Source organism: Mus caroli, chromosome 3 (genome assembly GCF_900094665.2).
Source record: "Mus caroli chromosome 3, CAROLI_EIJ_v1.1, whole genome shotgun sequence".
NCBI lineage: Eukaryota > Metazoa > Chordata > Mammalia > Rodentia > Muridae > Mus > Mus caroli.
In genome coordinates, this window is record NC_034572.1 from 57,354,951 (window position 1) to 57,380,238 (window position 25,288).

At 40.9% G+C, this 25,288-nt stretch overlaps 1 protein-coding gene across 6 annotated transcripts in view; it reads right to left on the reverse strand.

Annotated features, from left to right (window-relative positions):
• Nucleotides 1–919: 919 nt before the first annotated feature.
• Nucleotides 920–25,288, reverse strand: part of Plch1 (phospholipase C eta 1) — a 202,778-nt gene continuing 178,409 nt past the window's right edge. For 3 of the 6 annotated variants that reach the window (XM_029475576.1, XM_029475579.1, XM_029475577.1), the window contains 11 exons: nt 24,627–24,721; nt 21,400–21,497; nt 15,891–16,070; nt 15,687–15,794; nt 14,245–14,369; nt 12,458–12,542; nt 9,232–9,378; nt 8,842–8,921; nt 7,271–7,330; nt 6,489–6,843; nt 978–4,169 (listed from right to left, as the gene is read on the reverse strand). In XM_029475576.1, coding sequence (XP_029331436.1) covers nt 2,104–4,169; nt 6,489–6,843; nt 7,271–7,330; nt 8,842–8,921; nt 9,232–9,378; nt 12,458–12,542; nt 14,245–14,369; nt 15,687–15,794; nt 15,891–16,070; nt 21,400–21,497; nt 24,627–24,721 — 3,399 coding nt within the window. In that variant the 3' untranslated portion in view covers nt 978–2,103. Of the gene's footprint in view, nt 4,170–6,488; nt 6,844–7,270; nt 7,331–8,841; nt 8,922–9,231; nt 9,379–12,457; nt 12,543–14,244; nt 14,370–15,686; nt 15,795–15,890; nt 16,071–21,399; nt 21,498–24,626; nt 24,722–25,288 lie in introns of all 6 variants that reach the window. The other 3 variants (XM_021158107.2, XM_029475580.1, XM_029475578.1) reach the window with 2 other exon arrangements.

Genomic DNA, 25,288 nt, shown 5'->3' on the forward strand with positions numbered 1-25,288 from the left:
AAATGGTAACAGATGAACCAAGGTCACAAGAGAGAACATTAGAGGTTCAAAGGCCACAAGACAGAAGAAATGCTTCAAGCTCATTAAGAGAATTGAAATGAGTTTTGGTCCCTTCCCCCTTGATATTTCTTCTTCCAACAAATTTCTAGGTTTATGAATGATGACTCCTAGCATGGGAGAAAAGCTAAGAGTTGGGACTGAAAGGAGCAGGGACTGATGGCCTAATGGCTTCTCTCCCCATGACAGACACACACACACACGACAAGCAAAGCATCTCCTATACTTTCCTCATGTTTGTTCCTCCATAGCCACCTATTACAATCTCTGCCACTGGAGTAGTTGCCAAGAATTATTTTTAAACTTGCAAATCCATACTAAGTGCAGAAAAATAATTCCATTTGATATCTGTTTAAGGATCTTACAAATATACAGGATCTTCAATATAACGATGTCACTGGATAGATGCTTCAGTGGTTAAGAGCTCTTGTTGCTCTTGCAGACCACCCAGGTTCTGCTCCCAAAACACACATAGAGCAGCTTAAAATTGTGTAATTCTAGTTCCAAAAGATCCGCAGCTCTCTTCTGACCACCTCAGGCACTAGGCACATACATGCTCTACATATATATATAAGCAAAATATGTATGTGCATGTATATATATATATATACATGTATATATATATATATAAAGTATATACAATACTTTAATATATGTTTAAAACAAAAAATGAGTATAGTATTCAACATAATGAAAAAATTCAGACACATAAACTGCTGCATAAAACCATCCCTGACAATAAAAGTCCCCACTTTTGCTACAAGCACATAGAAAGGAGGACATAGCCTGGTCCCCCATTCAACAGTTATCACACACACTCCAGCTGCGGCTTTGTTTTTGTTTTACAAACAAAATCATCAAGTGTTCAAAAATCTGCTTTAATTATATTTTTATGAGGTCCAGGAAGAACATCATTGCAATTCATGGTACAAAAAGCAAATGACATCTGAACATGCAATAAAAAATGGATCCACAATGAAAATAATATATGTCGGTACTAAAATAGAGTTACTTGGTTCCCTAAAGGGAAAAGGCTTCTTTTAATTATCTATTCACTTGGATTATGAGAAAATACTTTTTTTCTTGATTGCTTTGGGGAAGTGTCTGTTTGTACTACTTTGGGTTTTAAGTTTAATGTAAGTCTCTCACTATCTTTTCGTTGTTGGGACTTAGTACATAGCTTTGATTGGCCTGGAGCTTACTATGTAGATCAGGCTGGCCTCAAACTCATCTGCTTCTACTGGGATTAAAGTCGTGAACCACCATCCCCAGCTGAACGTCTCTCATTCTGAAAGCCATTATTTTCAATATTCTATAATATTACATCATCCAAAAGAATGACAGATAGCTTGGCAACTGGATTCTTGTTACATACAAAGCCATTAGCAAAAATATGTAACAAAATTTCATGCAAAACAAACTAATTTGGCCTTATATACAGAAGTTTGCTTTCTTCCTCATAGTCTATTCTAAAAGGGAGTTGGGGTTGGCGAGATGCTATCCATCTTCATGGAATTCCTACTTTGGGTGGCACGTGGAAATCATAAAGGGCAATGTAACCACTTAAAACATCTCTTTTAAATGGATTATAAAACTGAATCTGGGTCTCTCAGTTCAGAAGGAAAATGTAACTTCAAATAAAGAATCCATCCCTTTATGGTTTTCAAAGTTTAATCTTAATGAGCTCAACACTTAGTGAGTAACGGTGACAGCCTCTGGGACTGTGATCGGAGGACATGGGGAAACACATTTTTTTGTGTGCAACATATGCACTCTATGACCCAAGCTGCTGAGAAGTTTCACATAAGGGCATGCACACATTTCATACTAACATAGTTTATAACACCTTGGGGGAAAGATCATGGATCCCTGGGAAAGGCCACAGAATCTATATACAAATGCATGAGGCAAAGGGAGACCAAAATACAAGTTTAAAAATACATTTGGAAATCATTTCAAAGCCCAGTATCATATTTCCTGACAATGGAAAAAATCTAACATCCTCTAGAGTATCATGTAAACAATGAAAATGCAACTTTATATAATTCAAAGCCTCAAAAGAAAATAAATTTCGGGTTTATCTTCGCTGCTTGGCTCAGTCTGCAGAACTGAATTATCTGAACAAAACTGGTCCATGTAGCCATAGCGAAGGGCCGTGCACGCTCCCTCTGGGATGCCTCGACCCTCTAGGCCACCAGCTTTCATGTTCCTCAGGTAGCTTGCAATGTATGAGCCTGTGGAGTGACGGTTCACGGCCAGAGCAGGAGCGGGCGGTTTACTTCTAAGGACCACTCCTCCTCTGGTGCTCTGGGCCATAGCTTTTTGCTTGCCAGCTTCCTGCTTCTCCTTGGCACGGCTAGCAATGTTGCGCACTCTGCTCTGACTTCTAGACGACAACTTTCTGACTAATGCCCTGGGACACTGATTGACATCCTGCTTTGCGTAGAGCACTTGACAGCTGTCTTCTTGGTCAAAGGACACCAGCTTCCGGAGCTGTTCAGTCAGGGCATCTAAAGGCTCTAATGACTTTGTCTTCATAGTCACACTCTTGTCTCTAATGCCGTTTGTCACAAAGCTCCTACTAATACATTGATATTTGCTTTCAAAATTGCAGGCGATGTCCTCTGATGTTAAGTCCCCCAGACTTTTGGATTTGCATGGGCTTGGCAGTTTCAAAGCAGCCAAAGGGGCATGTGTTGATGGTGTGGGTGTAGGGGCATGCATATCTGGAGCCCTAGGCTGCTGGGGCTCACAGATTTGGTTCGTTTTTGCATCTGAACTTGAGAAATGGTTATACACAAAGCCAGCACCCTGATAGGTTAGATGAGAAATACTGTGATTTTTGACACCTGGAATATTTTTGAATACTTCAGAAGGGAGGAGAGTCTCTTTACAGTAGCCATTCTTCAAGCCCCTCTGAATGTGTTCCACCATCTCCTGGCTCTGCTGCAGTTTTAGTGGAGAAACAAGTTGACTCGGAGCTTCTTCCCCGTAGTCACAGGTGGTTAGAGATAGGTTTTCAGATTCTCCATCAATTTCCACAAGACTGCTTTCTGCAGAATTTATAGAGAGAGCAGGGTCTGCAATTATATCTTCTATGGCCAACTCCATGGAGAGAGCAGGACTGTTCATCACTTGACTATGGTCCTCTTCATGGGTGGGGCTTTTGGGAAATTGACCAGGAGAAGCATCAGGGAACCCAGGCAGGTTGCCTTCAATGACTCTTGTCTTGGCCTTATCTGAAGGGTCATCACCTGGCTTTGGTGTAGAGATGGGAGAACCAATCACTCCACAAGGAACTGCGTTATTTGCCAGTTTGGTGATCTCAGCGCTAGAGAGCTTGTTCAGCTCAGGAGATGAGCACAAGAAGGAGGCCTTCTGGTTCCCCTGGGAAAGACCATGCTTGAAGGGTGTTTGGAGGCCCAATGCGATCGGCAAAGGAGAACTTCCTGATGCCCCACTGGTGCTGAGATGAGAAACCACAGTAACGTTAGCCGGGTGGTTGCTTTCTTCAAACTGGCCAATCAGTGCCGAGATGGAACTTCCCGACTGATTCTCATTTGTTAAAGTCACGTCATCAATGAGATTGGAAATGTCAGTGTCCTGTAGAATGGCAGTTGAATGTAAATCAGGGATGTCAGAACAGAGCGCGCAGACGTCTGAGAGAGAAAAGGAGGTTGCAGCTCTGGCCTTGGCTCTGCTGCCTTCTGGGTTCTCTACCTCCAGAGAACTTTGAGAAAGAACGCTTCCGGTCAGCATGCTTTTCCCTCCCGAGAAGCCCTCGGCATGCTCCTTCTCATTGGTTCTCATTCCATGCAGTCTCTCTTGCAGTCCCTTCGTTGCAGGATCCAGTGCCAAATGCTTCCTTGGAGAGAGGAATTTCGGGGGATTGTGGTTTTCCTGGCAATCATTTGTCATATTTGGTTTGAGCCTCTCACCCTTTGCACCTCGTCCTCCACACTGTTCTGGGTTTGATACACTGGCAGTTGGCCCTTGGTTGGCATCTTTGTGGAGGAGTGCACTGGAGGAGGAGGATAACTTTTTGTTGAAATTTGAAAAATGTGAGTCTTTTCTAGTTGCGGCTCCCTTTCTTCTGTCATCCTTGTCCCCTGCTAAATAAAGCAAACAGCATTTTAGGTCAAGGGTATCACTTTATGTAGGCCCTGGGACAGTCATGTTTGTCTTGACACAGACAAATGGAGAATGTAAATCTGAATTACATTGTGACAGAATATAATTATGGATAAGCAGAAGTTTGCAACACAGTGTCTGCGTGATGGATAAATGGTGAAATATATTTACAGGAACTTGGCTGAGCTTACTTTTGAATGTCTATTACATCAGCTGAGGATGTAATATTCATTGTCCAGATAATGTCAATGAGTTACTATGCTTTCAAGGTGAGGATTACCTTACGCTGCTTCCTATTCAGATCTGTACTACACAGAAGCATGGCAACAAAAACAGAACAAGACAGCTCTGTTAAACAGTGCACTATGGTACCTGTAAACAAGACACTAGCAGCTTTCAAAGTTACACATGTATTAGCAACAGGCAAACCACAGAGGATAGAATTTTAAAAAGACATTTTGGAAAACTGTTTACCTAACCAGCTAATTTCTAACACAATTGGAAGGTACAATATGTACACAAAACTATTCATATCTATCGGCTTAAAGTGAAAAGGTAATCAGTCATCAAATCCAAGTCACTGCTGATATTTAATATTCTCTTGGTAATATTTTTTTACTTCAGTACAAAAATATATGTTGCACTCTTCCCCCCTCCCCCTCCAAGGTGGTAGTAAGATGTTAAATAAGGAAAACTGTAAAACATACAATTCACAGCAGTCTAGAATACTGTATCCCTTTTGATGTGTGCCGAGACCATGCTCAGCATTTAATTATTTTTATCTGATTATTTGTCCTTTAACTCTTTCAAAGTTATAGTGTGTGGATAAAGAATTTTTTACAAAAATACTTTCTCTTCACTAAAATTTTATTCATCATCTAAAAAAATTAAGATTCCCAAATTGTAAACCATTAAATATTCCATGACATCATTTTCAGAGGCAGCTACTTTTGTAAAGACAGACTATTAAGAACTTTGTATTCTGATTTCTTCTCAATTGCTTTTTCTGTAATGTATCTGTGATCAGTGCAATGATGATGTATCATTCCATATTTGCTGCAAATTTAATGCATGTGTTAGTCCTTATATCTTTTTAAATGTAGGAAAGAAGTATTTTCTTTCTCTTGCTTCCCAGTTCGTGTCTTGGCTTAGCATCTTCTGCAGTTAGAAGACTACTTAGTATAGATCTCTACTGAACATAACTTTACTTTGCTGAAGCAGCTTTTTAAAATAAATTTAAAGCCACATATATCCTCTCTTCTCTGACACTACACTTTACAAAACTTTGAACATGTTCCCAGTGCTAGATAGACTCCAGGGCCATGCAAACTAGGAAATTTTCAAGCTTGGTTTCTCCCCTTCTAAAAAAGTATTAAAGAACTACCTTTTCTTTTCTCAGTAGAACACCTTACAATAAGAACCAATACAAGCAAAACAGCATTTGTGGAAAAACAAGTAGCTGAAGTTATGTCGTTCAGATAAAGTCTAATTTTGCTAAAATGCAAAAAACAAGGTATTACACTCTACTTGTTTGAGATAACTTCAGAGCCAGTCAGTCAATAGACACAGTTTTGGAATAGGAAAAGGAGTCAGTGAAACAGATTAAAGAGCTCCTTGTCACTTTGTAAAGTGGTCAATGCTCATCAGTAACTTGCTCAAATGAGTCCTTCATAGTCCAAGTTAAGGAGAAAAGATGGCTCCTAAGTCCTATACTACAAGAGTATACAAGCCTACAAGCAAGCCATAACCTTGGGCATGCCTCCTCCCCTGCCACCATCCAGAGCAGGGAAGTGAGATCACAGTGCCTAAACCACATCCTAAGGAAGAAAAATAATTCAAGTAGGACAGATGATGACTGGCTTTAACCGTGTCTGTTCACCATTAACACTTCCAACCACAAGAGTTCTTAATAGTGAAAAGTAATGCAGCTGTATTAAATGCCAGAAATGCCCATTCAACCCTGGGACAAACTCAGTACGATACCTCTTTAAACTCCTTGTTCTTGTTCTAACATCCTGCCTCTCCTCTCCCCAGGACGTGGAGAAAGAAAAACCAACACTATTTATATTTTGTCATTTCCTTCTCCCTCTCAGATTGCCATGCTCTAGGCCATTCTACGTGGTGTTCTCATTCCCCATGCATGGAAATGGTAAGGCTATTTTTCACTCTCTTACCCAAAGATTAAAATCTTCCTGCATAGAATTAACATTTTTTTCAGACACTTTACTTGTACAATGGTAGCACTGTCATAATAGAAAAAGGAACCAAACTGCAGCTTAGAGAATCTGAAAGCACCTTACCCAGACAGTTTTCTTTTCCATCCGTGTCTTTTGCTGCTTCAGATATGGGCAGCGACAAAGCCCCCAGAAGGCTCTTGTCAACAGGCATAGAGACAGGGCGTACTTGCAGACTCCGCGTGGTCCTCCTCAGGACACCATCTTGATCTCTTGCAGCCTCAGAGACAGAATCTTTTATCTCAACCATTTCTTGGAAGCCCACTTTGCTCTTTTTCCTGCCTTTGGCTGGAGCACTAGCTGTACGTCGCAGAATCCTATCTCCAATTGATCGCTTCCGAACATAATGCGAGTTGTTTTCTGAAGAAGCGTGCCTGGGATTCTTATTGAACAGCCCCTTCAGGCCTTGGAGCTGTCTGTTCTGAGGACACAAAAGGACCAACCACAAGTTAAGCACATGCTATCATAAGAAAAACTTGTGTTTGAAATGACAGCTCCATGAAGAATGACTATGAACTGAAATTTTATTGCCATTGATTGAAGGATGTTCAAAATAAGAAAGCAACTCACAGTGGGTCCATACATGCACACATCTCATCAGCTTTATTATGGGAGGAGTGCAGTCTTTCAATTTCATGGCCAACCTTTCCAGAACGTTCCTACCCAGAGATTAGATAAGATGGTGGAGAAGTTTCCATGGTAACAAACGCATAGGACTTTAGCAGCCTTGAAGCAGCAAATGTGTGTTTCATGGTAAGCAGTGGATGGGAAGATGTGAGGAGGCATGCCATCACAGTCATTTTAAAAGAACACACTATTGAGAGTGCAGGGCCATGCTGAGAAACTACCTTTGTAGCTCCTAGAAAGTGCAATATGGTATAACTGGGGTTGAGGATTAAAGGACTCCACTGCAGGGGAGAAAACAAAAACACAAGAGAACACAGTTTGGGCTCATTCAAATAGGCAGTACCAATAAACATAAAAGAAAATGTGCATACCTGTATAAACCCCTCCTCCCATTTCTAATAATTTTCTTTTCTGTTCATCCCTTATTCAACTCAATGCTGTCACCTTATGGTATGAGCATCCTAACTCATACATATGTTGAACATAATAAATGACTCAAAATTGGTCATTTATTTAGGAATGAAACAAAAATTATATAGAATATTTGTATTTTATTTCTTGGCTAAGTTTTAAAGAAATCCTGGTTTTCTGCCACCCTGGTGAAAGTTAAAGATATTATATGGTTATACTGGACTTTCTAGAATCCAGGCATTATCTTCAAATCATTTATATATGTCTCTATTTAGGTTAACAGAAAGAGCCCGACAAGCTGTGTAAATTGGAACTCAAGTTTGAAAGGCTTTACCTTCAGCATATTCAGAAATACAAACCATTTGTTCCCTTCGGTTGACTGGGCTACACCTACACTCCCAGCTCAAGTCCCAGGTGGTGGTCACAGAGATACTGACATTAGCCAATGCTATGCTCATTTACTCCAAGGCAGGCAGCTTTCAGAGAATAGCAAACTTATTTCTGAGGCAGGTCCTGTTTGTACCTCACAGTTACACATGGAGAGCGAATTCAGAGAGAAGGCCAATACTCTGGAGAAGCTGAAGGCAGCACAGAGCACACCGTAACAAGCAGCATGGGGCAGTCTGGGCACTGTTCCATTCTATAATCCCTCCAAGCCACACCTAGTCCTGAAACTCCATAACACTTGGCATGACCAGAGGACCACCTGCTGGTGTGCAAAGCACCCTCTCCCTCTATAGTGAAAGGAGAAAGAGCGAGCAGAACTAGACACCTGTTTGTGATCCTCTGTCTCCCTTCCCTGTGATTTCACTTTTCTATCTTCCTCTCCCTCTCTCTCCCCACTTCCCTTATCTTCTTCCTTACATCTTAACCCCCCTTCTATAGCCCTTCTCTTTTCCTCTCTCAATTTCTTCTGTAGGTACTTTTAAGTCTATTGATACTTTATTCATTGTTTTCAATTTCCAGTTGTTCCATATGAATGCTTCTTGCCTAGACACAGCTAGGATTATAGCTAGATTAACACAGGCCTTTCAATAAACCTCTGAGGTTCCACATTTCCGTCTGCAGAAAGTGCACCTTTTTTAGAATTACAATAAAACTCAAATTGTATTGGCCTTCATTCTTGCCATCAAAATGATAGCCTGAAAGTGTGACAGGCTTCTGAATTCTAGTAAACGTAGAGAGCACCCCTAGGAGGAAGGAACGAACACACCCCTGAGTTGACACAGGAGTACAGGTAGACATGGCTGGAAGGACGCCTGAGCTCACTGAGCTCCTGATGGAAAAAAATACTTGGTCAAATGTACATTCCTTTTATGGAATCAGTAACTTCCTTGAGGTCCACATTGTTGTTATATGCCTATGATCTGATCTTTCTCACCTTTCCAAAGATCTCATTGATTGTTATGTGAACGAAAATAGATGCTTCTGTGAGTCCTTCCAGGTAGACATGCCGGTAGCCTGAAAAAGTGAAAAGAAATGGCTCCTTCAGTTGAATTTCTATTTGGCTTTCTTTGCAGAAAGAAAGGGCAAGAGTATTAAGTACTGTCTTAACTATCATCCTTCACATTTTATACACCATATTACATCACATGTAACATGTCATATAATGAATTTGATGAATGTCCTGTTTGCCCTGGGTCATGTATTAAATCTTCCACAAAGAAAAGATTAACCTAGGATATGCTAGAACCTAGATACTCCTCCCCCACAGTAGAAAACAAAGAGACAGAACAGCCAATCTAGAGATAGAAAGCTAGCTTATACCTACCGGGCACGAGGCTACTGAAGGTCACAGTCCTTTGTCCGACAAAGTCTCTTCCAATAGGATCATGATCCCACACAAGGAACCGAACCAAAGCTATTTCTGGCATGTGAACTGTAAAAGTTAGGGTTTCTTCCCACACAGGGTTAAATCCTAAGAGAAATGGGAAAAAGAAAAATCAGAAAGAGCAAGGGGCTTAGCCGGAAATGATTTAGCAGCAATATCTGTAGAGCAGAGAGTGAAAATTGCCTGCAATGTTTATTAAACTCATGAAAACGCCTGAACCTCTCCAGGATGCCCTGCTGAAATAAAGCCTCTGAGTTTACCCCACTGTTAGAAAATAATTGGTAAAAAAATTGCCTGTAAATTATCACATCAATTCTATTAATCCCCAAAGCCCCATTGTATCAGGAAGCTTCTTAATAGTCATTAAAATGCTTCAATAAGCTTAAAAATTATAGTTGTATTCTAAGAGTATTTTAGTAGAAATGTTACAGAAAGTTGCCTCCTCATAGGATTGTATCTCTCAGCTACCAAAGGGTCTCCTCCTATTCACAAGGTGCCTCATAGCTTTCTATCCTCTGGTGTACATACAGTCCTCTTTAATTCCTACAGAGACACTTTAAGAGCAGCATGTCAAGGGCTTGTGGGTTTCCTTTGGTTTGATTTTTTTGGGGACAGGGTTTCATTCAGTAGTCCAAGTTTGCTTTGAACTCACGATCCCCCTAGCTCTACCTCCCATGCTCTGGGATTAGACAGGAGCCACCACACCTAGCTTGCTTTGTCTAAGTAAGAAAAACATTCATACTTTATCAAGTTTCAAACTAGAATTTTTCAAATTTGTACAAGCAACACATGCTTATACTTTTGAAAGTCCAAAAGTATTTGTCACTCACTATATAGTTTGGAGAATTGCTGTTCAAAGAAGTGTGTCTGACATCATAGAGTGAACAAGAGTCCCAACCTAGACTGTGTGCTACAGTTTAAGTGGCTTTCACGAAGCAAGAAGTTTATTTCCAGAGGTATTGAAAATGAACAAGAAGGCACATTCCTTTCTTCAAAGACTGCTATAGTTTGATTGTGGTTTGTCCCCTAGTAATTTTAAGTGGCAATCTTCACACCCATTGTGACTCTGTTATGGTGTAGAGCCAAGAGTAAAGCTGTCTTGCCATTGTGGTCCTATGCCAAGGAAACTTTGATGACTCCTTACTGAATGCTGCTGAGTTCTCACTAGAGCTGTTACAAAGTAAGTCTGTCTACCTCCAAGTTCCTCAGGTTTCTGGGTTGCCATGTGTTCTCTTACACATAGTCTTAACAGGATATCACCGGCCATGATCAGAATCAGTCAAGGCAGCCCTCACCAAAGCCAGTGCCATGTTGGTTAGACCTCCAGCCTCCAAAACCATGGGCTCTTTTTATAAATCTATTTCCTTCATAATGACTCCCCTCAAGTACTATGAACATAAGGGAAAATGCACAAAGGCTAAATACTAAAGGACAAAAGGTATTTATTTCTTAGTAAAATTTTCTCCAGCAAAATAAGTACAAAAACTACTAAAAAGTCTACCACTCTGAAAAGTTCTTTTCTGAAAGAGGAAAGTAAGTTCTACCAAACATACACACTCAGGAGGAGTCAACCACTTTCCTCTATAAAAAGCCTCAAGGTCATGAAATAATGGCAGACTGAACATCAGAGCGTCTCCCAGTGAACAAAGGAAACTCTCTTTTCTGTGACTTTGTAATGAGCTCTCAGTGACTTCTGCAACTAAGAAAGTGAGGAATAATTCCTTAAGTCCTGAGAAAATCCAACAGTAGAAGAACTTCTTTAAGAATGTTATATCCTAGGGCTGGAGAGATGGTTCGGAAGTTAAAAGTCCTGGCTGTTCTTCCAGAGGTCCTGAGTTCAATTCCCAGTAACCATATAGTGGCTCACAACCATCTGTAATGGGATCTGACGCCCTCTTGTGGTGTGCAGGCATACACGCAGCAGAACTCTGTATACATGATAATTCTCTCTCTCTCTCTCTCTCTCTCTCTCTCTCTCTCTCTCTCTCTTAAAGGATGTTATTTCCTCATAGGTTCACACCACTTTTGAACAACTAACATTTCTTCAAGGTCTCCCTATGAACCACTGATTTTTCTAATGTTTTGGTAACCATGACTTCCAATTATTTTTAGACTATCCATTATTCTAAATGAAGAAAATATGTATGAGATAAAACCTGTCACATATATGACACACAAATATAAGTCTATAAGATTATCCAGAAAAATATGCTAGACTTGGGGAAAGGTAATGCCACTATTTTTTTGCCACTGTTGAAATACTGGCCTCTCACCATATTTAAGAAATGAATGTGGCAGCACATTCAGGCCAAATCTTTAGCTATTTACATGCTCAAAAAGACAAACAATGACAGGAACAAAAGCCAGGAGGAATTAATTAAACACATGGACTTCACAAGCAAAAGCTTTGAGGAGACTTATTTATGAGAACACACACCTCACATAATAAGTAACACACTAGGAAGAATTTCCCTAGGTGAGTTCTGAGCCGAGGTCTTTAAGATGTCATGCACACCTTTCAGTAGAAAGACTTAGAAAGAGTCCCAGGAGTCTTGATTACAATAATGTCATCAAAATAGACAATGTATCAATCCCAGTTCATCAGTTGTTAAGTTCAGTAGCTTTTGTTCTTGTCCATATTTGATTGTTGTTGTTGTTGCTTATTTGAGCATAAAAATAGCTAAAGATTGGGCCAGAATGCCCTGGCATATTCATTTCTTAAATATGGTGAGGGACCAGTATTTCAGAGGTGGCAAGAAGGCATTACGTTTACCCAGTCTAGCATATTTTTCTGCATAACCTTTCTCTCTTAGTTGTAGACATCACTGAGAGCTCATTACAAAGTAATCAGAAAAGACAACCTCCTTTGTTCTCCAGAAGACTCTGATGTTCAGTCTGCCATTATTTCATGAGCCTAAAGCTTTCTATAGAGCAAAATGGTTGACTCCTCCTGAGTGCCTACGTGTGATAGTACTTACTTTCCTTTCTCAGAAAGGAACCAGAAACTTAGAAAGCGACTGACTTTTTATCAATGTGTTTACCATACATTCAGATGGCAGTTACAATTCAGCCGTCTTGCTGTGCTAAACACTACACTTGTCCCTGTCACTGCACACTGCAGCCGTAGCGCACATCCTCAAAGGGTGCACACTGACTGCCACCTTACCGTTATCATCCACCACACGAGTTTGGTCCTTGCAACAGTCTACTGGCAGCCCAATAATTTCAACTTCAACAAAAGGGTCAATGATCTGTATTAAAAAAAAAAAAAGAGGAAGTGCCAGTGTTACCTGCGCTCACGTGTTAATTACTCTGAGAGTAAACTAGCCAAATGTTCATATTTCAGCAACACTTGATTTTTACTACATGCTTACGAAAAAAAATTATAGAAACAGGTGATTTAGATATATGAGTGAAGGGTGGCATTAAAACTTTAAATTCCCTTCGCTAATGCTACCAAAACTCTCACTCAAAGAACCTACAATTTCAGTTCAGGGAGCATACCTAACTAAAGTGAGAGGGTCACCCATGCTCAAAACCTCAGAGAAGTTGCAATCACAATGGTCAAACACTGGAAGCAACTTAAATGTCTACCATGAGGAGGAGGGCTACATCATGCCAATGTCATAAAATCAATTTGATTTTGGAGAACTATTTTGTATCACAGAAGGCTAAAGAAAAATGGCAATAAAAGTTGCATGTGATTCACTTGAAAAATAAAAAAATAAGACAATTTAAGGATACTAAGAAAAGATTGGATTATAGGTGTTATATTAGACAATATTGCATTTTGCTATAGTTTTATAGGAGAATGCCTTTGTTCTTAATCAACAAAGTGCAATAGTCACAAATGACTGCAAAGGAAAGAAAACATATAACCCCCAACATACTTAAAAGATATGTATATATGGGAGCACAGCACAGTACATGCTAAAAAATTTACTAATTGAGTTAGTGAATTGAGGAGAAACAGTCATTATATTACTCTTGGAACTTTATAAGGGCTAAAGACTTCTCAAAATGAAAAGCTTTACAGACATAGGAAATGTATGTTCCTTTCGTCAGACATAAAGAAGTAAGCATAAACTTTCTGGCTATACCAACTAACTATTCCTGCTGTTGAACACTGGGCAGAAGGTAAAAGCAGGAAAGAAAAACAGTGATGAGCCCATAGAAGGAGGGACAGCAGACATGGAGGCAATGACCCTGTCCGATGCTTTCCTGTCTGAGAAGTAGGGCACTGTGCTATCTGTTAACAAGTGCAGAGAGATTGGAGAGAGCCAATACGAAGAATGTGATGAGGCCAGGAAGGTGAAGTATGTGTACTTTAGTACTACACAACACAGCACTGCGTACAGGTCAGATGAAGTATTCACAGAGGTTTGGACATGCAAAGCTGAGTGGTTCTAACCATGAGATCCAGATGTGAATGTAGAGAAGGTGAAAGTGAAGAGAAGGTGAAACACATTGAGACACTGCTGACCATGGGGGAAACAAAGGCTACTGCATCCTGCAACAAGGGGACAGAACTGGTGAGAGTGGCATGACATGTTACAAAGCATGAAGCAAAAGAGCAGGCAGCAGTGAGGAAGACTGCTGGACATGTGGGTTTCAGAAGTATGCTTTTGGCCATGTTTTTGTCACTAATGACCTTAGCCTTTGTTCTTTACATCCTGACGATAGTACTGCCAGCTCCACTCTTGAACTGTGCACTAGGATCACGCCCTCAAGCCTATAGTACTATGTAGAGACAAGAACTCCGTGTGACTGACAGAAAACCAGCTCCAGTCTGATTAGTGGAGGTCAGTGCTCACTAATAAACTCCCCCATCCCCTAAACATCTATACACACAACACACAGAGGCACACATACTACTAAAGACACTGAGATGATTGCTTAAACACAATCAAAGAATCTCATACTTAACTAGATGGGCAGTCGGGTGTAGCTTACCTCGCCTCGGTCTCCAAACATAGAGTCGGGAGGTTTGGGGAGTTGCTGTCCACTGATCACTTTCAGTATGAGCTGTTTTTTGGGGTTGGCAGGAAGTGGATCACCAGATAAAGGGTTGAATGTACCTAGGCCAAGGAAAACAGAGGTCAGTAGCATAGGAACACATATACAAATATACACAGGCATATACATAACCATACAAGTACCCACACTCAGCTTAGGTTTGTCAAACAGAGGACCAAGCATATCAGTTATCCCAGGGCTTGATAGAACAAAGAAATTCTCATGTAACCACCAGTATCACTTTCTGCAGAAGCAGCAGCAGCAGGTACTTCCAGAGTGTGGTTTCATTATTCTCTCTTCCCAAAAGCCAGGGGATGGGCCACTTTAAAGTAAATGTCTAAGGTGTAGTTGTGACTCAGATAAATAATTTATTTGAATGCCTGTGGTATCAAGGAGGACAGTTGTATCAGATTCCAATAATTGGCTAAGCTATCTCGGATCTAGAAAAAAAATACAAGGAACATAAAGAAAGAAAACCTGAAATTAAGTGAAGAAGAGAAACTTTATTGAAGTGGAAATTTCTAGTTTCTTTGGAGACTCAGTTGTGTCATGTGATGTGTTTCTGGCAGTCTCATGAGAAAGCATGTGGTCTTTTGCTGAGGCAGACATGTGAGAAGATGTTTTGCCGAAACAGGTGTGTGAGATGTCATGTGATGTTTTTCTGGAGCTGATGCTTGAGAGGGCACGGGATATTTGAAAAGAGTATAAATGGAACCCTCTAAACCATGAGAGGATGTGCGTGCATTGTTGGGCATTGCTGGGATTCACTAGCCATGCAATGCTTCACTGGTCTTGGCTGGTCTTCACTTCATAGAGAGAAACGCACCAAAGAACTTCTTGTTCTGTCTGATTCTTGCCACTTCCACTGACTCTTGCCAGTTTGGCAGAGCCTTGCGCCTTCTGCAGGATCAAGCCACTGCTACTGATTTGTGCTTGGTGTTTGCTATTGTGCTGGACTGCTGGTATCCTGATAATGAATAGTGGAATCATCCCGAAGAACTACTTCTAAACAGGTCCACACCCCCTTTCCTATTAACCTTCTTTCTCTTCTACCTCTGATCGGTGCAGTAGAAGGGAGGTTGAAGCATTTAAGAACCCTAAATAAAATAGGTTTAGAAAAATCTAAGCCTAAACTTTATTTTCTAACTCAGTGGATAATGTTCTTGCCATGAGTCTGATTAACTAAGCCCATCCCTGGGACTCATAATGGTGGAAGGAGAAAAAAAGACTCCATAAATTTGTCCTCTGACTTCTACTTACATACATATAAACATACATGCCTACATTAATAATGATGATGATAATAATAAATTTAAACATGTACATAGTGGAGTATAATCTGTTGTTTATGACAGATGCAATTAGAAACCAGTATTTACCTTTGCACATTTGCTGGGGCTTGAGAATATAGCCACAGTTGCCATTTGCCTTGAATTTTGCTCGATTGATCTGCATCATTCGCCCTTCAGACTGGTAGTTCAGAGCCACTGTGAAAATTGAACGTTTGAGAGGATTAGAAACAACTGACAATTGGCCAGGTGGAGAGAGAAGGCAGAGCACCACTCCTCTTGGGTCATACACACCGAGCTGGCAGCCTGCATTCCAGTAGGGCAGAGGGTTGAAGTTACTGGAATCGATGCGGTAGGCAGAGGGGTAAATCCTTGTGAGCTGTTTTTGGTTGTAGATCATGAACTGCTCTGACTTCTGCTGAACCACTTGATGGGCTCTTGTTTCGCTGAAGGACAACACATTCCCTGTGGTTCCTGGCAGACAAAGAAATAGGGAAAGTGGTAAATGCATCAAAGCCAACCCTCTCACAACAGGCTGGATAATGCCAGAGCCCACCCTTGGCCCAAAGAAGTGGCTCCAATGTGTTAAGTTCAAGACTTTAGACATTAAATCCACCAAGACCATTCACAAATTAAACCACCCCAGAACCAGAATGGGTTCAGTGACTCACCTACTACGTGGCAAGTTATATGTAGAGCCACAGAAAGAAAGTGACAAGAATGCCAGGCGTGGTGGCACACGCCTTTAATCCCAGCACTTGGGAGGCAGAGGCAGGTGGATTTCTGAGTTCGAGGCCAGCCTGGTCTACAGAGTGAGTTCCAGGACAGCCAGGGCTACACAGAGAAACCCTGCCTCAAATAACAAACAAACAAAAAACCGCAACACGTCCCCCCCCCCCAAAAAAAAAAGAAAAGAAAAAAAGAAAAAGAAAAGAAAAAATAGAAAGTGACAAGAAAAACAGAACTCAGAGGCATCCTGGCTGGTGGCTGGTGTATGCTGTCTGAACCCTCGTTAGGACAAGAGCCACTGTAACTGACTGACATTCTGCTACTTATTGGAGCAAGAGGGTAGAGCATCTTTGCCTATCACGGTATGCTGCAGCTGGCTAAAGACAGAAACTTTTAGACCAAACTTAAATAGGTATGAACAAAATTTTCAACAAAATTTGCTATTTAAGAAAGCAGAGTATAACCAACTCCTGACCAAGAAAGTCCTGAGATTCCACTCAGGACTCTGTTAACCAATGCAAGGCCATATACGAACTTCATTTGCTAAGGTGCCCCATTGTGAGGTCCCAAATTCTCCCAGAATTCAATTGTTTCATTGATTCATGTCTGGTCAGCAGGAAGAGGCAGGATGAAAAGTCATTTATGCATGAGGTAAACAACATCTTTGGCAAAGAGACAGATAACGGTGAATAAACCAACCTGCATATACAACTTACTCCTGACAAATATTAAAGATGCTCATTAAAAACTCACATGCAGGGCTGGGAGCTCTTCCAGTGACTGACTGCACACTTGCCATGCAACTCTGAGGGCCTGAGTACAGATACCCAGAGCCCACACAAATGCTGAGTGGGTGTGGTGGCCTGCCTATAACTCCAGCTTGAGAATGTGGAGACAGAGGGGCCCCACAGTAATCTAGCCAGCAAAACCATCCTTACTGGTGGGCCCTAGGTTTGACCGAGAGACCCCACCTCAGCGAATGAAGTCGAAAGGCAAAGGAAGATGCTTCCAACATCAACCTCAGGCCTCTCTATCCTTGGGCCTTGGAACTCCCTATGTGTGCCCAGCACTATGTGCATGCTCTACACGTACAAACAGCAACACATATGCATGAAAATGAAAAAATATAAAAAGCACGTACGAAATACATGTACTAGATGACAACATTAGGGGTCTAAGAAAATGAAAGAAAAAGAGCATTTTGATTAAAAAAGAAAACATTTGGATTTTGAAGGTCATTTGATTACTCCTGGAACCAATTAAAACCTACTAGGAAGAGGGGCGTAATGCAAACTTTATATGCCTCAGTACAGGGGAACACCAGGGCCAAGAAGTGGGAGTGGGAGGGGAGGAGAAGGGGGAGGGGAGGGGGACTTTTGGGATAGCGTTTGAAATGTAAATGAAGAAAATTCCTAATTAAAAAAAAAGAAAACAAAACAAGAGAGAGAGGGAGAGAGAGAGAGAGAGAGAGAGAGAGAGAGAGAGAGAGAGAGAGAGACCCTGTGGAATAGGCCTATGATGCCAGCAACTTGGGAGGCTAACTTTAAGGATTTCTTGCACTAGCAAGTAAGTTCAATGCCATGTCAGACAACCTAAATACTGTCCTAAAATCAACATAAGAAAAGATGCATGGACATAATTCACTGGTAGAGCATTTTCTTAACACACACACAAGTCCCTATTCCCAGTCTCTAGTTACTATTAAATAAATAGATTTCTTTTAAAATAATGTTTCGTTTCAGGAACAAAGAAGACTGTCCATACATGCAGGCTTATAACATACTAAAACGGAGAAGAGTAAAAATGCATGGGGCCTGCGCGTGGGTCTCTGCTTGGACTACAAAATATTGCCAATCCAGAATCTACAGATGAGATTATGGCTACAGCTATACGTTCAACTCCAGTCAGCCAATCCCTGTATTAATCTGAGAGCCACAGGCAGTCATCATTAGCAAAAATAGCTTGCTAATTGAGAGTCTGAAGGCTTCTCTGATTCTCACAGATGGTGTTCATTTAAATTTTATATAACAGCCATTGTTTTAAGAAGGAATCCAAACCCAGGTGGAAGAAAAGCCATGCAGAGTAAAACTTCAAACATCTAACATTCCCCATTTTGTCCCTATGCATCTCTTGAACCATCTCTACAATGCCACCGCTGCTACAATCCTACACACTTTTATAAACCTCATATCCTGGGCTCCAAATGCCTATTCCCATGTCCACTGGACCTATTGCAAAAGGCCATCTGGAAAAAAGAGCAGGCTTGCACAGAGCTTGTTCTCATTCAAACAAGGGGAGTGAGTGCCTGAATCCGTGGAAACAAGGAATAGAATGTAGGTTGCTGCGCTCAGACCATATGTCTGCTAAGCTTGCTGGCAATGTGGTTTGTCAGGTACTTATTGTCCTTGGGGCTACACGCCCTAGGTGTTAAAAGCCAGCCACTGAGTTGGTGGCACTCCACAACTGGAACTTGGATTGGTAATGGCTCAGAAGGAAAAGATAGGAAGACTATAGTTCTTAACCTAGTGATTTATCCAGTATGGACCCTTTCCTTGGAAATCATTATTAATATATATTACTGACAGAATACATAAACAGAGTTTACACATCTCCACAAAACTAAAACTCATTGCACGCCCAAAGTTCTGATGGAGAATGCTTTGCATAGAGTTGGAGAAAGTATACTTACCGACAAACCTAGTTCATATGGAGCACCACTGTAATCAATATCTGAGTTATTTTTCTGATTTTCCACATAAACAGATGTACCATGCTATCATTAAGATGAGCTTGCTTATTAAGCTCACATCAATTAGTATTTTGATGAGAATGAGTTGTTTTACATAAAGATAAGCAACATATTCATTAAGTACTGCTCATTTTGTGTCTTTTTAAAAAGTAAAAAACAAACCAGGTAAATTTAAGAGGTAAACAGTACTCAATATTATGTTCCCAAAGTTACTAGGCTTGTGATTTCCAAAGGTACTTATTAGTCAACATTGTCATTCTGCTAAGCAGCTATACCTTCAACTCCATTCAGACAGTCCCTATATTAATCTGAGAGCCACAGGCAGTCATTATTAGAAAGCACTGTTTGATAGTTGAGAATCTGGAGGTTTCTCTCATTCTTACAGATGGTGTTCATTTAAATTTTGTATTATAACTACCATCACCATAAGAAGAAGGAATCCAAACCCAGGTCGAAGAAAAGTCATCTTTCAATAAATAGAAGAAGATGTACTTATGGACTGTTGCTGGTAAAAAGAACTGAGTGAAGAGTCTGAGGTCTGTGAGGAGGAGGGCCTTGTCCCACGCTGCCTGCCATCTTTGTGCTGACATCACTGAAAGAGTGGACATTCTGATTTCCATTCCACTTCCACTAAAATTAACATTGACCTAAGTGCTGCAGGACTGTGGTACCTCAATCAACATTTGGTAAAGGAATAAAACTGAAGATGAGGAAAGATGAGCATGGCTGAGGCTGGAGCCTCTCTGCTTGATGTAGTTGATGTGGTTGGAAACAGTGAGACGGGACTGGAAGATGACTGAGTCAAGAGAGCTTGCCAAGGGTCTGGGCTTGGTTCCCGGCACCCACATGGTGGCTAATAATCAATCACCTGTGATTTCCCTTCCAAGGGATTTAATACCCACTTCTGGACTCAGCAGGCACCAAGCATGCATGTGATACCCATACATATGTGTAGGCAAAACACATATAATAAATACTCTTTTTTAAAAAAAAAGAACAAAGAAAAAAATCTATGAGAAACAGTGACAATGAACTATATCTATTCTTTTTTTTTCTCTATTTTTTTTATTACATATTTTCCTCAATTACATTTCCAATGCTATCCCAAAAGTCCCCCATACCGCCCCCCATTTCCCTACCCTCCCATTCCCATTCTTTTGGTCCTGGCATTCCCCTATATTGGGGCATATAAAGTTTGCAAGTCCAATGGGCCTCTCTTTCCAGTGATGGCCGACTAGGCCATCTTTCGATACATATGCAGCTAGAGAAAGAGCTCCGGGGTTCTGGTTAGTACATCATGTTGTTCCAACAATAGGGTTGCAGATCCCTTTAGCTCCTTGGGTACTTTCTCTAGCTTCTCCATTGGGAGCCCTGTGATACATCCAATAGCTGACTGTGAGCATCCACTCCTGTGTTTGCTAGGCCCCTGCATAGTCTCACAAGAGACAGCTATCTTTGGGTCCTTTCAGCAAAATCTTGCTAGTGTATGCAATGGTGTCAGCATTTAGAAGCTGATTATGGGATGGATCCCTGGATACGGCAGTCTCTAGATGGTCCATCCTTTCATCACAGCTCCGAACTTTGTCTCTGTAACTCCTTCCCTGGGTGTTTTGTTCCCAATTCTAAGAAGGGGCACAGTGTCCACATTTTGGTCTTCATTCTTCTTGAGTTTCATGCGTTTAGCAAATTGTATCTTATATCTTGGGTATCCTAAGTTTTGGGCTAATATCCACTTATCAGTGAATACATATTGTGTGAGTTCCTTTGTGATTGTGTTACCTCACTCAAGATGATGCCCTCCAGGTCCATACGACAATGAACTATATCTATTCTTTTGTTAAAATTCCAGTCAGTAAAATAAATAGACCTCTTTATTCAAAGGCAAAATGTTTAATGAGAAAATATGGTCTCTCCAGGGTATTGTTGTAGTGAATTAATTTACTCCTTCTTCTGGTCATTCACATTTGAACAGGCTGAACCATCTGTGACCTGGTTAGGAAGGTAGGTCAGGCCTCGACAGTTTGAGTCTGGGAATAAGACCTAGCTCTGATGCCTTTGACTTTTCACAATAATAAAATCTTCCACCCTGTAGGAAATTTCTGCAACCTCCAAGCAATCAGGCACCTACCAATAATCAACACAGCCCCACATGTGAGACATGCGAGCTCTGAACCATGTGAGCTATCATTTTTCTGACAAATGAGATTCCACACAGTCCCAGACAGCCCCACAGATCAGGAATGACCTGATCAGTGAAAACACGAGCTAGCAATGACGTAGGAAAGTCAAGCGTGTGGACCAGGGTGAGCGATTCTCAGGCCTTACCATCATCCACAATATCCTGGGCTGCCACGGAGTTTGTGTACACCACCAAGTCCGAGAGCTCTCTGCAGAGTTTCATGGTTCTCCTTCGGCGGCCCAGCCTGCAGAGCACACACTCACGTTAGTGAGTCTAGAGATGGAAGGGTTGTGAGCCTCTGGCTGCATCACTTTCCCTTTTAAAAGGGTGAGTAAGTGACTCTCCCTAGGACTTAATGAAAGCAGGTCTGGAACCCAGGTCTGACAGAGTGAAACAACCAACAGAGTGAAAGCTATCAAAAAGTTTTCCAACTACTGAATAATATGTAGAATAGTCATATGGCAGGTAGTTTAGCAATAAAATCAAACAAAGTACACATATATGCTACAATGGGAGTGAAGCTTGAAAACACAAAACTGAAAGAAAGAAGCCAAATATTGGTAAAAGGTCAAATATTGACAAGTATAAAGTCTACCCAGAGACAGGAAGTATACTAGAAAAAGGAGAGGAGAGTGACTGTTGTTGGATAAAAGATTGTATTCTTGGGATGATGAAAATGTTTGAGAACTAGATATTAATGATAAAAGTTGATCAAATCAGAAAGAAATCCTTACCTTAGTGGTGACATGAGATGTCAAAGCAAAGAACTATGGACAAAATGTTTCTTACACAGTTCATTTTGTTAGAGGCATGGACGCAAGCATGGATAAAAGCAGTTGAATGAATGTCTGTGTATTCTTTATTACAGAATTGGGAGACCCTATAGCCATTGGTGGACCTGTGAAAGGCTGATGATTATGAGTATGTGTGAGATCATGCTTAAAATTCATAAGTAGAATCCCTAAGACATGGGGGCATGGAGACATTCTACATTGTTATTCCTTTCTACTCTCCACCCCAAGAGTGAACTGGATTAACCAAGTCCCAAGGTGGCCATCTGAGACTCAGGCTCTCACAGGTATTATGGGCAAATCTCTAACTGACTCAAGAGCAGCATGTTACCTGATCTCTGATAACACCTGTAAAGGCATCTCATTGAATGCATGAAGAATAATGTGCCTTTTCAAACACTGTTCCCTCCTTAGCTATGTGTCAGACACTTTGATTTAAAAATTGTAAGTAAAGGTCTTCTGAAAGGTGTTCCTATCGCTGCTATATCTTTTACTGTAACTAATATTCAAATTTTCTATAATTTTCTTATCTGTCCTTACTAGCCAGTGTATGATACAAATACATCCCATTAGAGCTTAAAGAAAACCCTACCTAAACACTGATGCTGAATTTCTAGAAGGTCTCTGTGACTTTAAGTTCTCTGTTCAGTAAAGAGACATAGGTGTGTGTGTGTGTGTGTGTGTGTGTGTGTGTGTGTTTGTATATGCCTATGTGTGTACACACACACGTGTGCATTTTCTCACACATGTTTGTTTGTCTGTTAGTCTGTCCACCCACACCTATTAACCCACCCACAACATAGCTTTATGTTCCTTTGTGACTGTCAAGGAGTCCTGATCACACTATAGATCACAACTAGGTTCTGAAAACCATCATCATGAACACTATTGACAATAGCTTAATAAGGGGAGCAGGATCCTTTACACACCTAGTATCCCCCTCTATTTTCAGATCGTGTGTTTAGTTTTGCTTTAGTGCTCTGAATATTTTGGTTATTATTCTTCTGTCACATGAATAGCTGGCAAAGAGTTTCTCCAGACTCTGTTACTGAAGACACCTGGCTGTAGGGCGTGGAGAAATTAAGACACTGACTAGAAGCTTCCTTCTTGCTGAATAGCTTCCATAGTGCTAGTAGATGCTCTATAGGCCACTGTGGGAAAAATGTCAATACCAACTAAGGACCCTGTACTAGGCAAGATATGCTCACTGGTGCAGTTACTTGTGTATGGCATTACCAAGTGTGGGTAACTAAGAGTGCAGGTTGCTTCCTAAATAGCTTTGAGGACTATTTCATGAAAGGGAATATGTGTTGGCACTATAAATGTAATGGAAACTGGATAGCCGAGGAGATCACAGAACTTGCAAGAACACTACTCCTATTGTTTTGCTAACAGGACAAGTAGCCAAATTGCTATCTAACTATTCATGTTTCTAAGCATAGAGTATTGCTGCTCCCAGCCTTGAGGAGAGACGATTCCTTATGTAATGGTTAACAGTTAATAGAAAGACTTACAACTGTTAAGACCAGGGAATTAATGGCTGTTGAGGGTTCTTCTCTAAATGAAACACCTATATCACTTCCTCCAAGGCTTAGGGAACACCATGGAAGGCAGGGACGGAAGAATATAAGAATCAGGATTAGGATAATCAGAACAAAGAATTAGGAGGAGAGTTATGAAACATTGTGTTCTGCCTATGAGGTGGCCATTGCAATTATAAGCACACAGCAGTTATGGATAACAGCCAAAGACCTGCACTAGGCCTTCAGCATTCTGTTGTCATAGGCAAGGGAGGGGATCAGGAGGTCCTACCACTCCCTGAGGAGCAACTGGCAGTCAAATGGTTCTGGGAAGAAGGGAGTACCCCCTTTGTTCAGTGGTGGAGCAACTGACAAGTCTCCCAAGATTCAGCAAATGACCCTCTACTCATCCTCATGTCAAAAATCCTAAGTCATCTCAGTGGGTATAAAAAAAAAGACCTGAAAGCAGGAGGAGGCCAGGTTGGGAAGAAATGAATGAGCAGGAGCTGGATAGGGCTGAGAGAAGTCAGTTGATGGGTAGATATCACCAAGATGCAGTGTATATTGATGTAAAATGGTCAAAACTAATGAAGCAGTAACTAATATATTTGACCAGTTCATTACTAGAGTTGGAACCTACCATGCTAATATACAATTCCTTTAATGCTTTTGAGTCTTTAAGAGATGGAAAGCTTACCTTTTTCAGTACTAATGATGGTGAATGGAGGACTAAATACCTCCATTCTGGCTCATTACGTGCATATAAGTTATCCTGTCAGTCCCTCTGCCAGTCCTCTGTACATCGGCATGGGCATCTTCCTCTCTCACGACACCTTTCCCCTGACACCTACCGCAGCTAGCGCTTATTCAGGACCCCACTGGTGCCATGTTTGCTCTGTATAGTATCGCTAGCTTGATCTTCACATTTCCCTCCCACACCTTACCATGTACACCTCATTCTCTAGGCACACAGATACTAAACATACACAACTAAAACAACCAGGATAATGGAACGGGGAGGGTGTGGGAGTCTGGGCAATAAGCATGAAGATGCTTTCTTACCTGTACAGCTGGCCTCCCTCCTTGCCAGGATTCTGAAGGCTATCGTCCTCATCATCAGTACTATAGGATTTAGAACGTGATTTTGTAGCTTTCTGCTGGAAAAATCACAGTAAACTTACTAACTCACCACATTAGGCACATTCACAATATACAGAGATTGAATTGGATTTTAAAACATGAATGCTCATACACACACACACACACACACACACACACACACACACACACACACACTAGTGGGATGGGGTGGGAGCTATGTATACAGAAGGAGTGACCAGTTACTTGTTCAACCATTAAATTAAAGAAAAAAAATCTATAGACATCCTGTAACTATGTAAAATTTAGAATTTCATGTCCAGAAGCCAATTTCTGAGCCATATAAGATTGAGAACTTAGGAAAATTTTAGTTGTGTACTTTGAAGATGTCCACAAGAGAGAACCAAAATTAAATTATCTATTTAAACAATTATCAGGGGAAATAAGCTTTTGAATGGAAGCTTACTGTTGTGTAAGTGATAAAAGGCAACTTTGGTTCTGAAACCAGATTTGTACTAAGTTAAGAACAGAAGGACAGCACACACTCAAATCATCATCCAAATCAGATTGCTTTTTTCTGAGTTTGGGACCCATTTTCAGTTCTAATCATAAAATAAAAATTGCTA